This window comes from Oncorhynchus tshawytscha, linkage group LG06 (assembly GCF_018296145.1).
Source record: "Oncorhynchus tshawytscha isolate Ot180627B linkage group LG06, Otsh_v2.0, whole genome shotgun sequence".
Taxonomy (NCBI): Eukaryota; Metazoa; Chordata; class Actinopteri; order Salmoniformes; family Salmonidae; genus Oncorhynchus; species Oncorhynchus tshawytscha.
Genome location: NC_056434.1, coordinates 32,394,517 through 32,418,864, shown reverse-complemented (window position 1 = coordinate 32,418,864; position 24,348 = coordinate 32,394,517). Strand labels below are relative to the sequence as shown.

The 24,348-nt window shown below is 47.4% G+C and overlaps 1 protein-coding gene across 2 annotated transcripts in view; it reads left to right on the top strand.

Annotated features, from left to right (window-relative positions):
• Positions 1-23,937, top strand: part of LOC112245324 (metabotropic glutamate receptor 3-like) — a 50,315-nt gene extending 26,378 nt beyond the window's left edge. The window contains exons 3-13 of one of the 2 annotated variants that reach the window (XM_042323200.1): positions 4,493-5,041; positions 5,258-5,401; positions 6,248-6,517; positions 7,093-7,729; positions 19,685-19,927; positions 20,127-20,316; positions 20,471-20,780; positions 21,004-21,197; positions 21,325-21,457; positions 23,091-23,268; positions 23,499-23,937. In XM_042323200.1, coding sequence (XP_042179134.1) covers positions 4,721-5,041; positions 5,258-5,401; positions 6,248-6,517; positions 7,093-7,729; positions 19,685-19,927; positions 20,127-20,316; positions 20,471-20,780; positions 21,004-21,197; positions 21,325-21,457; positions 23,091-23,268; positions 23,499-23,575 — 2,697 coding nt within the window. In that variant the 5' untranslated portion in view covers positions 4,493-4,720 and the 3' untranslated portion in view covers positions 23,576-23,937. Of the gene's footprint in view, positions 1-4,489; positions 5,042-5,257; positions 5,402-6,247; positions 6,518-7,092; positions 7,730-19,684; positions 19,928-20,126; positions 20,317-20,470; positions 20,781-21,003; positions 21,198-21,324; positions 21,458-23,090; positions 23,269-23,498 lie in introns of both variants that reach the window. The other variant, XM_042323199.1, reaches the window with a different exon arrangement.
• The last annotated feature ends 411 nt before the right edge of the window (positions 23,938-24,348 follow it).

Below are 24,348 nucleotides of genomic sequence, written 5' to 3'. Positions count from 1 at the left end.
AGAGGCAGCAGAGTAGGAAAGGAAAAAAGAGGAGGTAGGAGAGGAGTGATAGAGGAGACAAAAGAAAACATGGTGCTCATCAAAACGCTGGTCAACCAAGTTGTGGTGCAGAGCTGTGACATAAAGAGAGAGATAAAGAGAGGGGGAGGGGGAGAAAAGGAAAGAGGGAGAGAGGGAGAGAAAAGGAAAGAGGGAGAGAAAAGGAAAGAGAGGGAGAGAGGGAGAGAAAAGGAAAGAGGGAGAGAAAAGGAAAGAGGGAGAGAAAAGGAAAGAGGGAGAGAAAAGGAAAGAGGGAGAGAGGGAGAGAAAAGGAAAGAGGGAGAGAAAAGGAAAGAGGGAGAGAGGGAGAGAAAAGGAAAGAGGGAGAGAGGGAGAGAAAAGGAAAGAGGGAGAGAGGGAGAGAAAAGGAAAGAGGGAGAGAGGGAGGGGGAAATAGGGGAGGGGGAGAAAAGGAAAGAGGGAGAGAGGGAGGGGGAAATAGGGAGGGGGGGGGAGAAAAGGAAAGAGGGAGAGAGGGAGGGGAAAATAGGGAGGGGGAGAAAAGGAAAGAGGGAGAGAGGGAGGGGGAGAAAAGGAAAGAGGGAGAGAGGGAGGGGGAAATAGGGAGGGGCAGAAAAGGAAAGAGGGAGAGAGGGAGGGGGAAATAGGGAGGGGGAGAAAAGGAAAAAGAGGGAGAGAGGGAGGGGGGAATAGGGAGGGGAGAAAAGGAAAGAGGGAGAGAGGGAGGGGGAAATAGGGGGAGGGGGAGAAAAGGAAAGAGGGGAGGGGGAAATAGGGAGAGGGAGAGAGAGAGAGAGAGAGAGAGAAAGAGAGGGGGAGGGGAGAACAGGAAAGAGGGAGAGAGGGAGGGGGAAATAGGGAGGGGGAGAAAAGGAAAGAGGGAGAGAGGGAGGGGGAAATAGGGAGGGGGAGAAAAGGAAAGAGGGAGAGAGGGAGGGGGAAATAGGGAGAGGGAGAGAGAGAGAGAGAGGGGGGGGGGAGAAAATGAAAGAGGGAGAGAGAGAGAGAGAGAGAGAGAGAGAGAGAGAGAGAGAGAAAGAAGAGAAGGGGTGGTGAGTTCTCTCTCAGGACAGTATGTTCATGTTATTTAGATAAGATTTCTCTTCTGTAGAGTAGGAAGTTTATAGGAGTTAACAGTCTATAGGGGGGTTGGGTGGGAGACTGATCGTAAAGTTAACTCAGGGCACATTTTCGCCCCTGCAAGAATAATCCTGTTAATTTTCACTGCTCTTGAATCACACACACGAACACACACACACACACTTTTCCTTGTTGCGTGATGTCATCTTGGAAAAGATCGCTTGAATCTTTCATAAATACAGAACCTAGTGGGGGATAAACTCCTAATTAGCTGCAGAATAACCCCATTGATGAGACAACCTACAGTAATGAACCTACTGTTTGGGACTACCTACAGTATACTATAGAAGGAGTACATTGTGTTAAACATAGCAGAGTTAGTAACAGACTAGAGTGTATACACAGCAACAGCCTATTGGAGTATCTGAGCTCAGAGCTGACTGAGCTCAGCATCTCAGAGAATCTTTCATCCGCCTACATGCTGACACACATACATACTGTCGTGTCTTTGGCTATACCGGATGAAGTGATATGACATGCTATTCTATAAAATAATTTCTCTGTAATTAATACTACCTGATTAAGCTAATCAGGTAAATAATTAACTAGAAAGTCGGCCGCACCACAAAATAATGTTTATAGAGCTGTTATCTTCTGAATAAACTCTTAAAGACCTAGTAGTCTTTTACATCAATAGCAGTCAATATTTAATTGTCACCTTGTTTAGTCTCATCTGAACGTTATAAATACTTGGTTATCTTCACAAACCATGGCTAACAAGTTGAATCAGCAATACAAAATTTGGTTTCATTATTTATTTACTAAATACCTAAATAATCACACAGAATTACATCTACGCAGAATGGATCATACATTGATTACAAATGATGTCATAAAGAAAACTTCCCTGGTGGACAGAGCCGACATGACGCCTGGTTACACAAAGGAAAGGGGGTTGGGTTTGAATGAAAGAGCGGGAAGACTGAGGAACAAAGGGAGAAACTATGTCTCTATCGGGCCGTAGGCAGCTATGCTATCGTAAATACGCATTCTAAATTACCGCCCATTTGAAAAAGGAGAATGCAATACATATTTACTCTGAACTGCGCTTCGGTAGATTGTTCGTAGATGGGAGACCGGGTAGTCCAGCATGGATCTCTGGTCCTCTGAAGAATGTCTCTGGTGGTAAACTTGATACTTTGTAGTATCGTTGTGTGTGTCAGACTGGATACGTCCTCCATCCTTTCCTAGCCCACGTTTACAGTTGCTGCGCTAACGCAACGGCTAGGAGGTATCACTTCTTTAGTGAATAAGAGTTCAAAGTTCATACCAACTTGCCATGCTTTAAGCTCATGCTATATTCTGGCTGGTGAAGTTGAAATTCATCCTTCTGGCGTGTAGGTCGTCACCTTCACATTGAAATTTAATGCTAATTTCGTCAGGTTCTTGCTGAGGTTGGCTTAGTTCTGTAGGTGGTCTTTGTCCTTTCAACGTGGGGACTGCCAGTCCACACGTCCTTGGAACAGGAAGTTACATTTTCGTCAAGGGGCTTATATAGGATTGGGAGAGAGGGCCGTGTCTCATAGTTTACAACCACTGTCTGTTCACATGGGCGGGGCCACTGAGTTGGCAGAGTTTACAACCACTGTCTGTTCACATGGGCGGGGCCACTGAGTTGGCAGAGTTTACAACCACTGTCTGTTCACATGGGCGGGGCCACTGAGTTGGCAGAGTTTACTCTATGACAAACCGTTCTCTCATTAAGAAGCTAAATTACATTTAATATTTCACAAATAGTTTCATATTTAAAGATTTAAATTGCACTACACTTCTATGTGAATCTGATAACTATAATGTGTAGACCTTTCAAGATACAGTTTATGTCATCCTATCATCAGTAATCATGTCTCAGACGTCAACTGAACTGAACTGATTAAGTCCCAAAGCATATTTTCAACTGGGGCGGCAGCGTAGCCTAGTGGTTAGAGCGTTGGACTAGGAACCGGAAGGTTGCAAGTTAACCCCCGAGCTGACAAGGTACAAATCTGTCATTCTGCCCCTGAACAGGCAGTTAACCCACTGTTCCCAGGCCATCATTGAAAATAAGAATGTGTTCTTAACTGACTTGCCTGGTTAAATAAAGGTTAAAAAAAAAAAAAACTGGTTGGATTACTGACATATGGTTCCATTTGCCATCATTTGATGTCACCAGCCTCTCTCTCAATGTTAACTAAGGGATTTTCAATAGTCACATCGTAGAAAGGGAAAGGTATTTATGGTGGTCATAAACCTCCCTCTCAGGCCAACGTCATGACAATACACACACACACACACACACACACACTGATAGGACAGAAGAAAGCACTCAGATCATACATAGTGAACCTCTCTCCCTATCTCTATCCCTCTCTCTCTCTCTCTCTCTGTTGTGTTGTTGGAACGTATGTGTTGTAAGGCATTATTTCAGGGGGTTCAGTGGAATAGAATTAGATTGTTGGTTGTGAAGAGACAGTGGTATTAGTTCTGCTGGGTAGATAGGCATGTTCTGGGCTTCGGGAAACAGAAAGGGAGCTTTAGTTGAGGACTTAGCATCAGTTTGGGCACTCACACAGACACACACACACACGCACAGTCTCACAAGAAAATGTGCTGTGTCTGCGTCAGTGAAGGCAGGTATGTGGGAGCACACACAAACAGTCAGAGTGTAAGGCATGGGCGAGTGAGGAATCATTGAAACAGAGTTCAGATTCAGGAAGAGTTCCAGAGCAGTGGCATCTGAACCCTGGGCTTCTATATCAGCTATCTGAACAGACTTATCCTAAAACAGCCACAGGCACAAACACCTATGCACATACACCTACCCAAATACACCTACACATATACACATACACACATACACCTGAACACATGCACCTACACCTACACACATACACCTACACACATACACACATACACCTAAACACATACACCTACACACATGCACGCACACGCAGGCACACACAGCATTGCGCAGGGAGAAGAGTAATAGAGTTTGCTGCAGTAGAGAGAGATTTGGGAAAGAAGCTGAGAGAGGGGGAGACAGAAAGAGGATGAGAGAGGGAGAGAGCGAGAGAGAGAGAGAGCGAGAGAGAGAGAGGCATTCTCCAAACTGTCTGCTATCCTTTTAGTCATGGTCTGACTGGCTGTGAAGTAGACATTACTGTCAGCTCTTGTTAACAATACCCCAAAAGTCTCCCATAACTCTCAGAAAACTCGAACATAACTCTAACATATTTGATGTCAGCACAAAACATGGAGTTTGTCACTTGTACAGTAGATACATAGAGCTGCTTTGAGATGAGTTGTTTAGACTTATCTCTTGTTGTTCTGCACCCCCCCTCCTCTTTCTCTCTCCTCTCCTCTCCTCTAGAAGGTCTGATGTCTAGACCGTGTGCTCCTTCATGTGTGGTCCAGTTGAACTCTCCTTGACCATTCGATGGACCCCAAACAGACCAGCAGCTACTGTGACCGCACAACTTCACCTTGACTCTTCACCCTTTTACCTTTGAACCCTCACCCCTGACCCATACTCTTGACCTCTAACCCCTCACTCCAAACCCTTAACCTTACTCCACTCCTCTCCTCTCCTCTCCTCTCCACTATGTTATCCCGCATCTCTACAGTCCTCCTAGCTGTGTTGTGTCGGTGTGTGCTAGTGTCTCTGGGGGTGGACCCCCCTCACCCCCGTCGAGAGATCCGGATCGAGGGAGACCTGGTCTTGGGGGGGCTGTTCCCAGTCCATGAAAAGGGGGGAGGGATAGAGGAGTGTGGGAGGGTGAATGAGGACAGAGGGATCCAGAGGTTGGAGGCCATGCTGTTTGCTATTGACAGGATCAACTCTGATCCTACTCTACTGCCTGGAGTCAGTCTGGGAGTTCACATACTGGACACCTGTTCTAGAGATACATACGCACTGGAACAGGTTGGTGAGCACTCACACACATACACACATAAGCATCACATTTCTTCCTGCTTTTTAAGCTTTTGCTGTAGAAAAATTACACAAATGGCATAATAAGCTTGCCCTTTAAATAAATATCAAGGTAAGCCTAATTGTAGCTCGTAGAAAACACTGTCAATATTACATTTACAGTCTTTAAATAAGTGTTTATTGAGTATGTGTGTGTGTGCTTCCCAGGCGCTGGAGTTTGTGCGTGCATCTCTGACCAAGGTGGACGATACAGAGTTTATCTGTCCTGATGGATCCTACGCTCTACAGGAAGACATTCCCCTGGCCATTGCTGGAGTTATAGGAGGATCCTATAGCAGTGTGTCTATACAGGTAACACACACACAGAAACACACTCACACACACACAAACACACACACACAAATACATTCACACAGCTCCAGTGGTATTGTGACAGAGTAAGTTGATTTGCATAATTTAGCATAACATCTCCTCCTCTTCTTCTGTGACTGCACAAAGTAACCTCTCCTCCCCTCTCCCCCTCCTCCCCTCCCCCACTCTCCTCTCCTCTACCCCCTCCTCTTCTCCCCTCCCCCACTCTCCTCCCTTTCCCCCACTCTCCTCTCCTCAACCCCCTCTCCTCTCCTCCCTCTCCTCCCTCTCCTTTCCTCTACCCCCTTCCCTCTCCTCTCCACAGTGCTCCTCTACTCTATCAGACCCAAATCCCTCATCTCTACAACTGTCTCTGTTTTCTCAGTCTCTCTTTTTTTAGTCACTCTCTCTCTCCTTCTCTTCCTCTCCGCCTCTCTCTTTGTATTAAAAGATGTCACTCTCTCACTCTGAGGGGAGAGCCCAGTGTATTCTGACCTCAGTCCACTCTCCTCCTCTCTCTGATAGGCATTGTTATCCCTCATCACTTGTTTTTCACCACATACAATTACTCTTTGTTTTCTCCGGGTTGACAGTCTTTGTTGTTGTTTGGCCTGTGTGCCCACAGGGCAGTCAGTGTGTGTGTGTGTGTGTGTGTGTGTGTAAAATCCTAATCAGGAGAACGTGACCAAAAGAAAAGTGCATATCATATAGAGCCTAGACCCCTTATGTCCATCACTAATGGATGAGTCCGCAGTTTATTGACTGTGTATGAACTTGCACAACTGTGTGTGTGGATTTGCATCTGTGTGTGTCTGTTTCTCATGTCTGTTTGCCTCTCTCTCCCAGGTGGCCAACCTGCTGCGCCTCTTTCAGATCCCTCAGATCAGCTATGCCTCCACTAGCGCCAAGCTCAGCGACAAGACACGCTATGACTACTTTGCCCGCACGGTGCCCCCTGACTTCTACCAGGCCAAAGCCATGGCAGAGATCCTGCGGCTGTTCAACTGGACCTACGTGTCTACGGTGGCATCAGAGGGAGACTACGGAGAGACGGGCATTGAGGCCTTTGAACAGGAAGCCCGTATGAGGAACATCTGCATCGCTACCTCTGAGAAGGTAGGGAGAGATAGAAGTGGAAATAAGGTTATCGGGAGATAATATAGGGAGATTGACAGTGAAGGAGATAAGGTTATCAGGAGATTATATAGGGAGATTGACAGTGAAGGAGATAGGCGCAGACCTATGTTAGAATATAGAAGAGCAAGCATAGAAGAGATGAGGTTGATCAGACAGAAACAACAGGAGAAGGAGATGGGTTTAGGGTTAACCCTACAGCGTGCTACTATGTATTTTAGTCTGCTATTCTATGTACAGATGCAGGTCTTATTTTGAGCCAGTTTGCTACAGCAGGAAAATAATCCTGCAACAACAGGAAATGTAAATTATTATAATTAATGGACAATTTTGTAGGGGTTGATACATTTTTCGTAAGGGAAAATCAAGTCTTAAATTTCAAAGTGGAAATTACAAACTGCAATACAGGTTTAACGTTTCCTGCAGTGGAGGATAGTTCTCCTGCAACAGGGTGATCAAATAAACATCCTACATCTGTAGTAGACCTCTTTCAGATGTGTGTTTACTCCCACTGTGTCCAGTGTAAATAACTGAAGGATGTTCCTTCTCATGTCCAGGTGGGCCGCTCTAACGCTAAGAAGTCCTATGAGGCAGTGATCAGGCAGCTCCTCCAGAAGCCCAACGCCCGCGTGGCTGTCCTCTTCCTGCGCAGCGATGACGCTCGGGAACTCCTCTCTGCCGCCGCACGACTCAACACCACCTTCATCTGGGTGGCCAGTGACGGCTGGGGGGCACAGGAGAGCATTGTCAAGGGCAATGAGGCCACAGCCAACGGGGCCATCACCCTGGAGCTGGCGGCCAATCCCGTGCCGGCATTCAACCGCTACTTCCTGTCTCTGGATCCAATCAACAACCACCGCAACCCCTGGTACCGAGAATTCTGGGAGCAGAAGTTCCAGTGCTCGCTTGGAGGAGGGGGTGGAGGAGTAGGAGCTGGGGCAGGAGCAGTAGGGTCAGGGGGAACTGTGTCTCTCTCTCTCCCTCCCTGTGAGAAGGGTGTGTTGGTGGATGATAGTAACTTTGAGCCAGAGTCTAAGATCATGTTTGTGGTGAATGCGGTATACGCTGTGGCCCACGCCCTCGATAAGATGCAGAGAACACTGTGTTCCAACACCAGCAAGCTCTGTGACAGCATGAAGGCTCTGGATGGACGCAAGCTCTACAGAGACTACCTCCTCAACATCAGCTTCACAGGTCAGTACTGTAGGCTACCTCCTCAACATCAGTTTCACTGGTCAGTACTGTAGGCTACCTCCTCAACATCAGTTTCACAGGTCAGTACTGTAGACTACCTCCTCAACATCAGCTTCACAGGTCAGTACTGTAGGCTACCTCCTCTACATCAGCTTCACAGGTCAGTACTGTAGGCTACCTCCTCAACATCAGCTTCACAGGTCAGTACTGTAGACTACCTCCTCAACATCAGCTTCACAGGTCAGTACTGTAGGCTACCTCCTCAACATCAGCTTCACAGGTCAGTACTGTAGGCTACCTCCTCAACATCAGTTTCACTGGTCAGTACTGTAGACTACCTCCTCAACATCAGCTTCACAGGTCAGTACTGTAGACTACCTCCTCAACATCAGCTTCACAGGTCAGTACTGTAGACTACCTCCTCTACATCAGTTTCACTGGTCAGTACTGTAGACTACCTCCTCTACATCTGTTTCACTGGTCAGTACTGTAGACTACCTCCTCTACATCAGTTTCACTGGTCAGTACTGTAGACTACCTCCTCTCATCTGTTTCACTGGTCAGTACTGAGGCTACCTCCTCTACATCAGTTTCACTGGTCAGTACTGTAGACTACCTCCTCTACATCAGTTTCACTGGTCAGTACTGTAGACTACCTCCTCTACATCAGTTTCACTGGTCAGTACTGTAGACTACCTCCTCTACATCAGTTTCACTGGTCAGTACTGTAGACTACCTCCTCTACATCTGTTTCACTGGTCAGTACTGTAGGCTACCTCCTCTACATCAGTTTCACTGGTCAGTACTGTAGACTACCTCCTCTACATCTGTTTCACTGGTCAGTACTGTAGACTACCTTGTGATCATCAGCTTCACTGGTCAGTACTGTAGACCTGGCAGAATGGGAGGAGAGGGGCAGAGTGAGGGATGGAAGCAGTGGAAAAGAGAGAGGTGAAAGGGAATGCTCAACATTAACTTTACTGTTTGGTCTGTTTGAGGGGAGGGAGAGACATGAAATGGGGAGGAAAGAGGGTTCATTAGAAGAGAGAGAAGGGGAGAGAGATATGCAAGGATTGTTTTGGCAAGCATAGCAACAGGAAACGTATAAGAATAGTTCACCTTAATTGACATGTACTGTAATGCTTGCTGGTTGCCCTCTATTAGATATGTGTAATTGATATGACAGCACAGAGTTCAAGTTAATAGAGACTCCTATAGTAGTAATAATACAATTGTGAGTGCATGCATGCATGCGCGTGTGAGAGTGTGTGCGGTGCGTGTGAGAGTGTTTGTTTGTGTGTGTTCATATAGCAGGAGCGTCTCTGAAGACTGGAGAGAAGGAAAAGGGAAAAATCGGATTGGGTTGAGTGGCAGGTGCGGTACAAAGACATAGGTATAAATACACTGCTGTTGGAGAGACAGACAGACAGACAGGCAGGCAGACAGACAGACAGGTTTTGAGCTGTTTATTCCCCTTCTAACTATGACCAATGGGGGACATCAAAATACCTCAACAAACAGCACTGCCACTACAGCTTTAGAGAGAGAGGAATAGGGAGGTTTTGGCATAGGGAGACTGACAGGTCGACAGAAGTGGGTAGAGGTAAAGAGAAAGGTAGCAGTAGTGAAAGGGAGTGAGCTGGAGAGATAGCGGGAGGGAAAGAGAGATAGGAGATAGAGGGGGAGGCAGGGAGGTAGAGCTGGGTTGCTGGTGGAGTGGGACAGTATGTGTCAGCAGAGGAAGATTCTCTTTGAAATTCCACATCTTCATTTCTCAAGCTGCAAATCAAAGGGCTCAGAGCACGGCTGTCTCAGGGAGAGTGGGAGAGAGAGAGGAAGAGAGGGAGAGGAGAGAGGCTGTCTCAGGGAGAGTGGGAGAGAGAGAGGAAGAGAGGGAGAGGAGAGAGGCTGTCTCAGGGAGAGTGGGGAGAGAGAGGAAGAGAGGGAGAGGAGAGAGGCTGTCTCAGGGAGAGTGGGAGAGAGAGAGGAAGAGAGGGAGAGGAGAGAGGCTGTCTCAGGGAGAGTGGGAGAGAGAGAGGAAGAGAGGGAGAGGAGAGAGGCTGTCTCAGGGAGAGTGGGAGAGAGAGAGGAAGAGAGGGAGAGGAGAGAGGCTGTCTCAGGGAGAGTGGGAGAGAGAGAGGAAGAGAGGGAGAGGAGAGAGGCTGTCTCAGGGAGAGTGGGGAGAGAGAGAGGAAGAGAGGGAGAGGAGAGAGGCTGTCTCAGGGAGAGTGGGAGAGAGAGAGGAAGAGAGGGAGAGGAGAGAGGCTGTCTCAGGGAGAGTGGGAGAGAGAGAGGAAGAGAGGGAGAGGAGAGAGGCTGTCTCAGGGAGAGTGGGAGAGAGAGAGGAAGAGAGGGAGAGGAGAGAGGCTGTCTCAGGGAGAGTGGGAGAGAGAGAGGAAGAGAGGGAGAGGAGAGAGGCTGTCTCAGGGAGAGTGGGAGAGAGAGAGGAAGAGAGGGAGAGGAGAGAGGCTGTCTCAGGGAGAGTGGGGGAGAGAGAGGAAGAGAGGGAGAGGAGAGAGGCTGTCTCAGGGAGAGTGGGAGAGAGAGAGGAAGAGAGGGAGAGGAGAGAGGCTGTCTCAGGGAGAGTGGGAGAGAGAGAGGAAGAGAGGGAGAGGAGAGAGGCTGTCTCAGGGGGAGAGGGGAGAGAGAGAGGGAGAGAGAGGAAGAGAGGGAGAGGAGAGAGGCTGTCTCAGGGAGAGGGGAGAGCGAGAGGAAGAGAGGGAGAGAGAGAGGAAGAGAGGCTGTCTCAGGGAGAGTGGGAGAGAGAGAGGAAGAGAGGGAGAGGAGAGAGGCTGTCTCAGGGAGAGTGGGAGAGAGAGAGGAAGAGAGGGAGAGGAGAGAGGCTGTCTCAGGGAGAGTGGGAGAGAGAGAGGGGAGAGAGAGGAAGAGAGGGAGAGGAGAGAGGCTGTCTCAGGGAGAGTGAGAGAGAGAGAGAGGAAGAGAGGGAGAGGAGAGAGGCTGTCTCAGGGAGAGGGGAGAGCGAGAGGAAGAGAGGGAGAGAGAGAGGAAGAGAGGCTGTCTCAGGGAGAGTGGGAGAGAGAGAGGAAGAGAGGGAGAGAGAGAGGAAGAGAGGGAGAGGAGAGAGGCTGTCTCAGGGAGAGTGGGGAGAGAGAGGAAGAGAGAGAGGAAGTCTCAGGGAGAGTGGGAGAGAGAGAGGAAGAGAGGGAGAGGAGAGAGGCTGTCTCAGGGAGAGTGGGGAGAGAGAGAGGAAGAGCGGGAGAGAGAGAGGAAGAGAGGGAGAGGAGAGAGGCTGTCTCAGGGAGAGTGGGAGAGAGAGAGGAAGAGAGGGAGAGAGAGAGGAAGTCTCAGGGAGAGTGGGAGAGGAGAGAGGCTGCCTCAGGGAGAGGGGGAGAGAGAGAGGAAGAGAGGGAGAGAGAGAGGCTGCCGCAGCCACAGCCTCCAGTGAGCAGGAGTGGAGGTGGGAAGAATAAGTCTGAAGATAGAGGGCTGGAGAGAAAGTGAGAGAGATGGGGGAGTCGCTCTGATCTGTCACTCTGATCTACTAGCATCCCCATAGTCAATCTCCCCTCTCCTTCCCTCTCTCACCCTACCTCCCAATCTTTGCTCTCACCCTCCCCTATCTCACCCTCCTTCCCTCATCCATCCCTCCCTCCCCTTTTACTGCAACAGACATGTCACAGTTAGGAATAGATAGACGTGGTACAGTGGTGATCAAAGTCAGGAGGATGAGGCTGAACAGACTGATGATGATCATTTTGTGTGCTTTAGTTTGCATGTGTGTGATGTGTATCATTTAGCGCAGTCTCAATGTTCTTCTAGGCCAGAGCACTCTCTGTAGCTATGCTGTTGCTATGGTAATTAAGCTGACACTATGGCCGATAGTCGAAGTAGTACTGTAGATGTGAGCTCTCTCAAAGCCAACCGCTAAACACCAGCATTGGGGTTACAAAAAAGTAATATATTTCCCATTACTTTTTCAACAAGAACAAATTACTTTACATATTACTCCATGGGAAAAGTAATTTTTTGCACTACTCGTTATATTACTTTTGCACTACACACCAAAACATTGCGTGTCCTCACTCAATGTCAACAATGTAAATGTTATGTAGGCCTATACACCAATACAAGTAGCCTAATAATGACAGATTCTACCGTGGATAAGGGCAGCATTTCCTCTACTATATACATACCAATTGTAACGGTTCTCTTTTGGTGAAGGAGAGTCGGACCAAAATGCGGCGTGTAGATTGCGATCCATGTTTAATCAACAAACGTAAAACACGAATCAATACAAAAAAACTACAAAAAACAACAAATGTGGAAACGTAACGAAAACCGAAACAGCCCTATCTGGTGAAAACACAGAGACAGGAACAATCACCCACAAACACACAGTGAAACCCAGGCTACCTAAATATGGTTCCCAATCAGAGACAATGACTAACACCTGCCTCTGATTGAGAACCATATCAGGCCAGACATAGAAATAGACAAACTAGACATGAAACATAGAATGCCCACTCAGCTCACACCCTGACCAACCAAAACATAGAAATATACAAAGTAAACTATGGTCAGGGTGTGACAGTACCCCCCCAAGGTGCGGACTCTGGCCGCAAAACCTGAACCTATAGGGGAGGGTCTGGGTGGGCATCTGTCCGCGGTGGCGGCTCTGGTGCTGGACGTGGCCCCCACTTCACCGTAGTCTTCCTCCACCTTGTCCGCTTCCGTGACCTCCTAGCCACGGCAACCCTACTTAATAACACGGGACAGAGGGGCAGCTCGGGACAGAGGGGCAGCTCGGGACAGAGGGACAGCTCGGGACAAAGGGGTCTTCAGACTCCGACAGCACAGGAGAGGAGGAAGGCTCTGGCAGATCCTGGCTGACTGGCGGATCTGGAAGTGTCTGGCGGATCTGGAAGAGTCTGGCAGACTGGCGGATCTGGAAGAGTCTGGCAGACTGGCGGATCTGGAAGAGTCTGGCAGACTGGCGGATCTGGAAGAGTCTGGCAGACTGGCGGATCTGGAAGAGTCTGGCAGACTGGCGGATCAAGGGTGCACACCTACAGTCATCTTCAGCAGCAGTGGTCAGGTCTCGGGTTGTTTTGCAAAAAGTTTTGTAATGGCGTGTTGCCTTTGCAGGGTGATTCAAGAGATGGGAAGTCTTGTTTCTAGCAGCGGAGAGGTGTTTCGCGTCTGGGCAAAGTTGACATTTTACATTTATATTCTTGTCATTTTGTCCTACCAAATCAAAAGTAATGGGAGTACTTCCATGCTGAAAAAGTCAATGTTTTTAAATATTGCGCCAACAGAGAGGGAATAATAATCACAAATGTTTATTTGGATCTAGAAGTATAATAGGAGAGGAATGATAACAGAAGTATCAACCTATGTCTTTCGTAAAAAACTGCAATATTATTACTCAGATTGGAACAGTATCGCTTTTCTATTACTCAGTACTGCAAAAAGTCACATTATTACTCTACAGCGTTACTTTGTAACCCCCAACACTGCTAAACACACACACACACACACACAAATACACACTCAGAGCTTTGGAAAAAGCCACAGCTTCAGAATTGTATTTTTTGCCGTCATGAAATCGCAGACACCCACCACCCACACACTTTTCAAAGACATCATTCAACTCCCACCTACCGTCCCCCATCTGTAGTAAACAAATCAGTCAACAAACACACACACACACACACACACACATACACACACACACACACACAGACAGACAGACAGACAGACAGACAGACAGACAGACAGACAGACAGACAGACAGACAGACAGACAGACAGACAGACAGACAGACAGACAGACAGACAGACAGACAGACAGACAGACAGACACACACACACACACGCAGACAGACACATACGCAGACAGACAGACCCACACATGCAACCTCCTGTTCAGATAGTTGTCATATTCCCTGTCCTCTGCTCTTTTGTTGTGTGTGTGTGTGTGTGTGTGTGTGTGTGTGTTAGCAGAGCGAGGAGAGGCGTTGTGCCTTCAGGGCCGTATTGAGCTAAGAGCTTACTGTAACGGTTACATGCCAGAGAACAACCTTCACTTTCTCTTTCCCTCCCCCACCCCTTTTCACACTTGGAAACAGTGCTTCACACTCATAAACACTTCACAAGCTTCTTGCCTGGGTGCCATCATCCCTTCCCTCCCTTCACTTCCATCCCTCCCTTCCAACAGATTAGCATTTATTGGGAAGACTCATGTACTGAGTGCAGCTCTGCAGAGTGGTCACTAGCTGGCACAGCCACAAAGTCATTAAACCTAACCCTAACCATAGCTTTAACCACACTTCTGACCCGTAATGCCTAATCCGATCCTTAAATTAAGACCAAAAAGCTACATTTTGTTTTCAGGATTTTCTTTGCCGGAAATCACTCAGGTCTGCCTACAGGACAAGACTCATCCCAATACACATCAACCTGCTCCCTTTCATCCATCCCTTTTCCCTTTCTTTAGCTCATCCTTTTATCTCACTCTTCTCTTCTCTCTTCCCTACCTCTTCTTTTTTATAGTTTTTTCTTTAAAACCTCTTCTCTGTTGTGCTCTCACTTGTTCTTCTCTTTCTATCTCTTCTTTGTGTCTATCATTTGGTTCCTCCCTTCTCTTGTCACCCCCTCCTGTCTCCTCTCTTATCTTGTCTATCACTCCTCTCCTATCTTCTTTCCTTTCTCTCTCTTCTATCTCTTCTTTTCCATCTGCTGTCCAGTGTGACTCTCAGTCTCTGGAGAGAAAGACCACAGAGAGAACAGATATAGCCCATTGTGATGTTTTTCATGTGTCTCTCTCTCTGGGACACACATGTAAGAGGTCATCACTCCAAACACGCATGATTGGACTGAACATTCCCCACGCCTAACAAACATCAGACACAAACACAAACACATGTACACACACATGCACAAGTCTTGCCTAATGCACATTACACACATCACTTTACATTGCAGCTCTGAAGATGTTAGGGAGGGTGGGAGAGAAAGATGATGGAAAAGTAGGAGGAACAGAAATAGCGAGCATGAGGGGAAGCATGAAGAGACTGCCTCTGGGATCTCACAATATTTTACTCACCACCGCATTTACTGCAAGGAGAGGAGAGCACAGGAAAGGAGAACAGAGGAGAGGAGAGAGCAAGAGAGGAGAGCACAGGACAGGAGAGCACAGGAGAGGAGAGCACAGGAAAGGAGAACAGAGGAGAGGAGAGAGCAAGAGAGGAGAGCACAGGACAGGAGAGCACAGGAAAGGAGATCACAGGAGAGGAGAGCAGAGGAGAGTGCAGGAGAGGAGAGCAGAGGAGATGAAAGGAAAGGAGATAAAAGGCTGAGAGAGCACAGAAGAGAATAGGAGATGAGAGGCTGAGATTATCCTAGCATATGTTGCACAACGCTTATACAGTCTAAATGTTACCTGTCCCCTAGTGTGTGGTATCAACAGCCAGACAGGTGGACTCTCTCTCTCTCTCTCTCTCTCTCTCTCTCTCTCTCTCTCTCTCACCCCCTCTCTCTCTCTTTCTGCAGTATCACATTATGTATTCCCTCTCTTCCCCCCATCATTGGATTAAAGGGGATTGGTTCACCCCCTCCCAGTAATACCCAGCATCCCCTGCGGCCAGCGTGTTAGCCCTACATGATCGAGAGTGTAATTCATTTCTGAACTACTGAATGAAAGCCCTGCTTCCCCTTACTTTTAATTCATCCAGAATAATAAAGACTCTCTCATTTACAAGTCAAGTTTTGAATGTTTTTAAATTTGAATTTGGCCTCAGAATTATTTTTCTTGATCTGTATATTTCTCTTCTAACTGTCCTATGTATTGCTGCTCTATAGTCTTAGTAGCTGTAGTTTAGTTCCAGCTGTTTGAGTGCTGCTGCATGAGAGAGAGAGGGAGAGAGAGAGAAAGAGAGAGAGAGACAGAGAGATGGAGACAGAGACAGAGAGACAGAGAGTAAACAATAGACGGATGGTGTGGACAGATTTGCTCTGCATATGAATGCAGTGTAGTGCAGTGCTTTACTGTCTAACGTAAAGCTGCAGACTTCAGCCTTTTTCCAACATCAGAGAGGACTACGGCGGGAGTTCTTCATTCCGCTAGAGCTCTCAGCAAAGCAGATACTGCTGGGGAGACCTAGGGAGAGTCCCGCTAACCTCGGAGCCTGAACTGGACAGTCTCCCAGAGCTCTTAAACTAGAACAAGCTGAGGGGAGAAATATGCATTTACTCGTTATAGGAAGTTGCAGGACGAACAGTATACGGGTTTGTTAGGAGTGTGTGTGCCTAGGTGTGTTTATGTTTGCGTGCATACGTGTGTATGTTCAGCAGTTGGCATTGACATGTGAGTGTGAGTGAACGTTGAACACAGGCTTCCATTCCCACAAGGCACCAAACCTGAATGAACCAGATCCCACGGCCATAGAAACCAAATACCTCTACTTGCGGGGGTGGGGATCTGATAGCAACCAAATCCATTCTCTTCATGGTTGTTGTTTTTCTACAACCTTGTCTTTGTCAGATCTACACAGTCATCAACATCTCCTCCAGTAGCCTTGGAGTGGCTATAACTTGCAGTGTTAAGTTAGTACTGATTGCCAGCAAGGTCTCATTTCTCTGCAGGGAATAGAAGAGGTACTGGTGTTGGATCAGAGACATATGAGTGCCCTCTGGGGACAGACAGCAGACTAATCCTGAATTCTCAAACACCTCCTTACCCAGGCCCAAACCACGAATGTAGATCTGAGTGAGGGACTATAGGAGTAGGGTGTAGGGACAAGGGCTTGATTTGGAATTCAGCACACCAGTTCTAACACATAATCATAATGTGGCCAATTAACCTTTTACACAAAGCTGTTATGCTAATAGGGTGCAGTTATGATAATGAGGGAGGTGTGTGTGTGTGTCTGTGTGTCTAACCGTATTGCTTTATTATATAGAGAGATTAGCTGCATTTTGCAGTATTAAGAATGTTCAGCTATTCTCAGTCTTAAGATCTTATCAGCTTTTCCTTATTGAAATCATTGAACTTTTATTTCAGAAAGAAGCCTAAGCATTGCCAATATCCTCTGTGAGTGACAGAAAGAGAGGGAGGGATGTATTGAGGATGGAGAGAGAGAGAAAGAGCAGGATAGAGAAGAGGGGGAGAGAGAGACTCAGGTTGTCTTTGTGATTTATGGATTTCATAAGCCCTAAAACCTCTCTGGTCTGACACTCCATTCTTCTCTCATCTCATTGAGTCTTCACAGCTATCACAGCTTTAGTCCTAGTCAGCAGACACACACACACACACACACACACACACACATGCACGCGAGCACGTACGCACGCACGCAAAAGGGGAAAGGTATTTATGGGGGTCATAAACCTCCCTCTCAGGCCAACGTCATGACAATACATGCACACACACACACACACACACACACACACACACACACACACACACACACACACACTAACAAAAACAGGTATGCTCACACACATACACAGACTAACAAACGCAGTTATGTTCGCACACACACAAACACACACACACAACGATGTCAGCTTTAGCCCTGTCATGACTGTCCTGATCAGGTCAGGTTACAGGAGACCACAACCCTACAGATTATCTCTCAACCCCAACAGAGGAGGAGAGATCTAGGGGTCTGAAGATGTGGGTGTTTTATGACCCCTCACGCCCTGGTAAATCTCAGGCCACAGACAAATTCCTTTGTCCTGTTATAATGGAGAACCAGCCTCAGAACATTAAACTATGAAATAAAGGGACTTTGGAACAATGGTTTTCGTCAGCCACAATGGTGGTCATGACGATAGATGGAATATGAAAATATATGTCATTTTAGTTTTGTTATTAAAGATTAATATATGACGTTATTACGAAAACATTGTAACGTGAAGAGCTTTCCTAGTATATGTTTGATGTTTATACATTGTACGTTGTGTGGAAAGTGTCCAAATCACAGGGAATGTTTTGGTAAAGATGAAATATTAACTTAGTTGTCTAAAATTGGATTTGAGAGAAACCTAGATCTTGCTCTTAACTAGGTACGCCCAGAGAATTGCCCTAAAGGCGGTTACGCCCACTTCTGACACGAGGGTATAAAACCTGTGAGTAAAGAATTTACAGAAAAGACTACATAACCCAAGCTGCAGCTAAGGTCTAAAAAGTCAACGAACCCAGAATGCAACACAAGTTTGAAGACAAAGAAATCTTTTTCTACCCAAGCTACGGATGAGTAGCTTTGTCTAAGTGGGTGTATTCAAGCCGGACCCCCTAGCATCCAATCCCAGCGAATCGTGGTATCTAAAAGGTTTCATTCCTATGCTGTGAGCTCTGAGCTACAGAGCTGTCTGTCCTCAGAAGACCCCTTCCAGAGCAAGGGTGAGGGAACAGACTCCTAAGCCAAAAGGACACTGACATCGTGAGGACAACCAGAAAGGTGCGCCGGAGAAGTGCGTCATCGAGCAGCCTGAACGGTCCCCTGAATGTTCTCCTCGGAGATCTTCCTCACGTAATTACATCATTATATTCTGACCCATAAGAGCGGCAGTTTGGGGCAAGGCTAGGGTTAGAATAGCTGACAAATTCACCCAAATGTATATTTCTCTCGTGTACTTTATTTTTCTCTCTCTCTTTGAAATCCCCATTTTGGGTAACACGCACCATAGTGTGTTGGCCCGTTATACTAAGTTCTAATCAATAGCCTATAATGTGTTTTGTCTATGTGTATCTTTTATCATCATTGTAGCTTTTTAGTAAATAAATATTCAACTAAGATTGGTGTGGTACGAACTCATTGGTGAGACCCTTGTCCGTGCAGATTCACGGACTATACGATGTTCAGAACGAGATTGTAGAGGTAACTGGTTCATTAGCGGCTGTTGTAAAATCGATATTCTGATATTCTTTGAGTTAATTTGGGAAATAGAAACTCATTAAAAACTAGTTTTCCCATGGTGCCCCAGGTTAATGAGTTAATAATTGCTTGATTCAGATAATCACGCAATTAGAAACTTTTAATCATTCGATGAACAACAGTCGTCACATTAACTAATACAACGTCACGACAGTCCCAATCTGCCACCATGCTCAGAACCATGTGCTATAAACCAGTTAGAATAGGACCCAATGGAGCACACACACACACACACACACACACACACACACACACACCTGGTCCCATGGGTCTCCTCTAGAACACACACACCTGGTCCCATGGGTCTCCTCTCCTCTAGAATACCAAGTGTTCCGTAGATGGTTGTCCTTATATGACCTGATCCTGAGGTGCATATAAAGCACATGTCAAGCACATCCCAGTGTCATGGGGAAACAGGCCTCACTAAGACACACTGAGCATTTACAGCCCCTCAGTAAACACACTCTGACTTTATCTTGGTCATGGAAACATTGTCACAGTTCTGTATAGGCCTACCTCATAGGGGTAAACATCAGTCAGTCACCCTCATGCGTTTCCTCTTGCAGTGGAGTTTCGGTAAACCACACTCACACAATTAGTAATTTTGTCCAGGCTTTAGCTCGACTGGCTTTGTGGTACAGAGGTAACAGGTTCAATCCCAGTCAGTAACATTAGTGTTGTGACACTCTCATAAAGCGGTGTGTGTTCTGAGCTTCTTCTTTCTGCAGTTGTGTTGTTGAGTACAGGATATTGTCCTCAGTGAGATGCTGTAACACAGGTCTTAAAGCTCCAGAAACACTTGCTACATTTTCACTTTGTCACATCGACTGGCTCTGTACGTGGTGTATGTCTTGGAATTCAATACACCCCTCTGTGTGACACTGCTTTGTTCATATTGACTTTGAAATTGAAATCCTGACACTAGTTCCATTCTGTTTCTTATCTTCTCTCCTCATCTCTCTTCTCTAATGCCCTACCATTCTCTTTCTCTCCCCTGCTCCTCTCCCCTCTCCTCATCCTTCTCATTCTGTCTCCCCCCTCCTTCTCTCTCTTAGCTCCCTTCTCTCCTCCCGGTATTGAGACCGTGGTGAAGTTTGATGCCTATGGCGACGGAATGGGACGCTACAACATCTTCAGTTACCAGCACAACGCTGATCGCTACGGATACGTGCCCATCGGTGAGTGGGCGGAGACTCTGAGCCTGAGCAGTGACCTGATTCGCTGGCCAAGGGAGATGGTGCCCCCCTCCCAGTGCAGCGACCCGTGTGCCCGCAACGAGATGAAAAAGATGCAGGCTGGTGAGGAACACACACACACACAAACACACATAGGGCTTAAGCAGATCTAGTGACATCACTTAGCAGAAGTGTCAGTGTAATTTGTCTTGGAAGAATGAAATGATTGGAGCAGCTGGCTCTCATGTAAACATCCTAGTTTCCTTTTCTTACATAAAAGCTGCCTACAGTAATATATTTGTTTTATACCTGTATCTTGTAGGAGAGTACTGTTGTTGGATCTGTACGGCGTGTGAGGCTCATGAATACCTAGCTGATGAGTTCACCTGTTCGCCCTGCGCCCCTGGCCAGTGGCCCAGTGAAGATCTCACTTCCTGTTACGACCTGCCTGAGGACTACATCATGTGGGAGGACGCCTGGGCTATCGGACCAATCAGCATCGCTGTTGTTGGGTGAGAAGTTAGAGGAGAGGAAGAGGGATCAGTCTCATCAGTTGGGACAGGCCTAAAGTGTAGGCTTTTGTTCAGGCCCAGCACTAACACTAGACACTTTTCCCAAAGGGGATTCAACAAAGTAAACTGAAACTGATCTACTCACCATCTGCAGGTTCCTGTGTACATCTCTGGTGTTCTGGGTGTTTGTGAGACACAACAGCACGCCCCTGGTGAAGGCGTCAGGCAGAGAGTTGTGTTACATTCTCCTGCTGGGTGTCTTCATGTCCTACTCCCTCACCTTCCTCTTCCTGGCCAAGCCCTCGCCTGCTATCTGCGCCATGCGACGCCTCGGCCTCAGCACCTCATTTGCTGTCTGCTACTCTGCCCTGCTCACCAAGACCAATCGGATCGCCCGGATCTTCAGTGGGGTGAAGGATGGGGGCGGGACCACGAAGCCGCGCTTCATAAGCCCCACGTCCCAGGTCAGAGGTCATCCTAGCTGTCAGAAGATGGGGAGGGAAGAGGGGGGGAAGAGATGGAGGGAGAGATAGAGGAACAGAGGTAGGGAGAGATGGAAGGAGGAGGGAGATGGGAGATGGAGGCAGATTACAGATAGATAACTTAGATGATGGTGTTGCTCTTCTCTCTCTCTCTCTCTCTCTCTCTCTCTCTCTCTCTCTCTCTCTCTCTCCCCCTCCCCCCCAGGTGTTTATCTGTCTCAGCCTGATATCGGTCCAGTTAGTGATGGTGTCTGTGTGGTTGCTGCTGGAGGTTCCTGGTACCAGGAGGTTTACGTTACCGGAGCGACGGCAGACAGTGATCCTGAAGTGTAACGTCCGTGACTCCAGCATGCTGCTGTCGCTAGGATACGACGTGCTCCTGGTCATCCTGTGTACTGTGTAGGTGGTGCAGAGGTGCTGCGTGTGATTGTGCGTGTGGACATCAGAAGGTTTATCATTCTTATTGCGTAAGCCTTCAAGGTTTGTTTATTCTTTCATTCTATTTGTCTCCTTTATCTGATCCTAGGTACGCCTTCAAGACCAGGAAGTGTCCAGAGAACTTCAACGAGGCTAAGTTCATAGGTTTCACCATGTACACAACCTGTATCATCTGGCTGGCCTTCCTGCCCATATTCTACGTCACATCCAGTGACTACAGGGTGAGAGTAAGGTTCACACATACACACACACACGCACACACACACACACACACACACACGTGCATAAACACACTTACTGTATTACACAACCTTTATATTCATCATTAACAAACATAAGGACAAACATTTGAATAAGACACACTGCTGTCTTCCACTGTCGCTGGCTGCAGGATATCTGTCCTGACATGTCATGCTAACTGTTTTATGTGCACCCTTATAATGTTAATCCAAGAGGCTGCCAGGTACTGACACACTGTCGACAAGCAGAGCAAGAGGAGGGTATGTGTTTACCTGATCCTTACAAATCACACACACAGCCTTAGGCTGTGGAAAGAATTGCTTTGGCCTTGGTAATCTGACTTGTGAGGTAGAGAGAGACACACTAACACCACGGCCTTGCCTGTGAGATGGTGTGTGTGTGTGTGTGTGTGTGTGCACTTATACAGGAAGTGGGTACACACACATTTGTTCTTGCTTTTCTGTCTGTTCATACATACATCCATAAAAAGCATGCACTCTTCCTTCCTCTGGTCCTCTGTTCAAGTGTAGTTACCATGTTCTCTGTCTCCCTCTGGTCCTCTGTTCCAGTGGAGTTACCATGTTCTCTGTCTCCCTCTGGTCCTCTGTTCCAGTGTAGTTACCATGTTCTCTGTCTTCCTCTGGTCCTCTGTTCCAGTGGAGTTACCATGTTCTCTGTCTCCCTCTGGTCCTCTGTTCCAGTGTAGTTACCATGTTCTCTGTCTCCCTCTGGTCCTCTGCTCCAGTGGAGTTACCATGTTCTCTGTCTCCCTCTGGTCCTCTGTTCCAGTGTAGTTACCATGTTCTCTGTCTCCCTCTGGTCCTCTGTTCCAGTGGAGTTACCATGTTCTCTGTCTCCCTCTGGTCCTCTGTTCCAGTGGAGTTACCATGTTCTCTGTCTCCCTCTGGTCCTCTGTTCCAGTGTAGTTACCATGTTCTCTGTCTCCCTCTGGTCCTCTGTTCCAGTGTAGTTACCATGTTCTCTGTCTCCCTCTGGTCCTCTGTTGCAGTGTAGTTACCATGTTCTCTGTCTCCCTCTGGTCCTCTGTTCCAGTGTAGTTACCATGTTCTCTGTCTCCCTCTGGTCCTCTGTTCCAGTGGAGTTACCATGTTCTCTGTCTCCCTCTGGTCCTCTGTTCCAGTGTAGTTACCATGTTCTCTGTCTCCCTCTGGTCCTCTGTTCCAGTATAGTTACCATGTTCTCTGTCTTCCTCTGGTCCTCTGTTCCAGTGTAGTTACCATGTTCTCTGTCTCCCTCTGGTCCTCTGTTCCAGTGGAGTTACCATGTTCTCTGTCTCCCTCTGGTCCTCTGTTCCAGTGGAGTTACCATGTTCTCTGTCTCCCTCTGGTCCTCTGTTCCAGTGGAGTTACCATGTTCTCTGTCTCCCTCTGGTCCTCTGTTGCAGTGTAGTTACCATGTTCTCTGTCTCCCTCTGGTCCTCTGTTCCAGTATAGTTACCATGTTCTCTGTCTTCCTCTGGTCCTCTGTTCCAGTATAGTTAACATGTTCTCTGTCTTCCTCTGGTCCTCTGTTCCAGTGGAGTTACCATGTTCTCTGTCTTCCTCTGGTCCTCTGTTCCAGTGTAGTTACCATGTTCTCTGTCTCCCTCTACAGGTCCAGACCACCACCATGTGTATCTCTGTCAGTCTCAGTGGCTTTGTGGTGCTGGGCTGTATGTTCGCTCCCAAGGTCCACATCATCATGTTCCAACCACAGAAGAACGTCACCAGTCTCCGCCTCAATATCAACCGCTTCAGTGTCAGTGGTCCTGCCACCACATACGCTTCACACGGTATGGTTAAGTTACAGTCAGAGACACTGACCACTGAGCATGGTTCGTCATGTAACCAAGTTGGAATTTAACTAAATGTCCCATTTTTATTAATCTCTCTTTCTCTTTCTCTCTCTCTCTCTCTCTCTCTCTCTCTCTCTCTCTCTCTCTCTCTCTCTCTCTCTCTCTCTCTCTCTCTCTCTCTCTCCTCCCTCCCTCTCCCTCCCCTCCCTCTCCCCCTCCCTCTCCAGCATCAGTGAGTGCCCAGTACGTACCGACAGTGTGTAATGGGAGAGAGATCGTCGACTCCACCACTTCCTCTCTGTGACCACACACACTCACCTCTCTAACCCTGCCCCCCAGAGACTGTTAGCCAATAGGCACACATTGTGCCCCCCTGCCCTCTCCTCCCACGACGTGGACTAGCACAGTTCTGTTTCACGGCTGTAGAAAGGGTTTAATACTACTTGTTTTCTAGTGCTGTACATATAATGGAATCAAAATTGTTGTAGAGGAACAAAAGAACCAAAACAACTTTGTAGGAGGATTTTTTGAGCCTTTGTTTTGAAAAGCTTTGTTAAGACGTGTGTACATATGTAACTGTGCACTGGGTTGTGATAGGAGTGTGTATGTGTGCTAAGATTGTGTTAGGAGTGTATGTATGTGTGTGTTAGGGTTGTGATAAGAGTGTGTGTGTGTGTGTGTTAGGGTTGTGATAGGAGTGTGTGTATGTGTGTGTGTTAGGGTTGTGATAGGAGTGTGTGTATGTGTTAGGGCTGTGATAGGAGTATGTGTGTCTGTGTGTGTGTATGTGTGTTAGGGTTTTGATAGGAGTGTGTGTGTGAGTTAGGTTTCTGATAGGAGTATGTGTGTGTTAGAGTTGTGATAGTAGTGTGTGTGTGTGTTAGGATTGTGATAGTGTGTGTGTGTGTGTGTGTGTGTGTGTGTGTGTGTGTGTGTGTGTGTGTGTGTGTGTGTGTGTGTGTGTGTGTGTGTGTGTGTGTGTGTGTGTGTGTGTGTGTGTGTGTGTGTGTGTGTGTGTGTGTGTTGGGATTGTGATAGGAGGATGTGTGTGTGTTAGGTTTGTGATAGGAGTGTGTG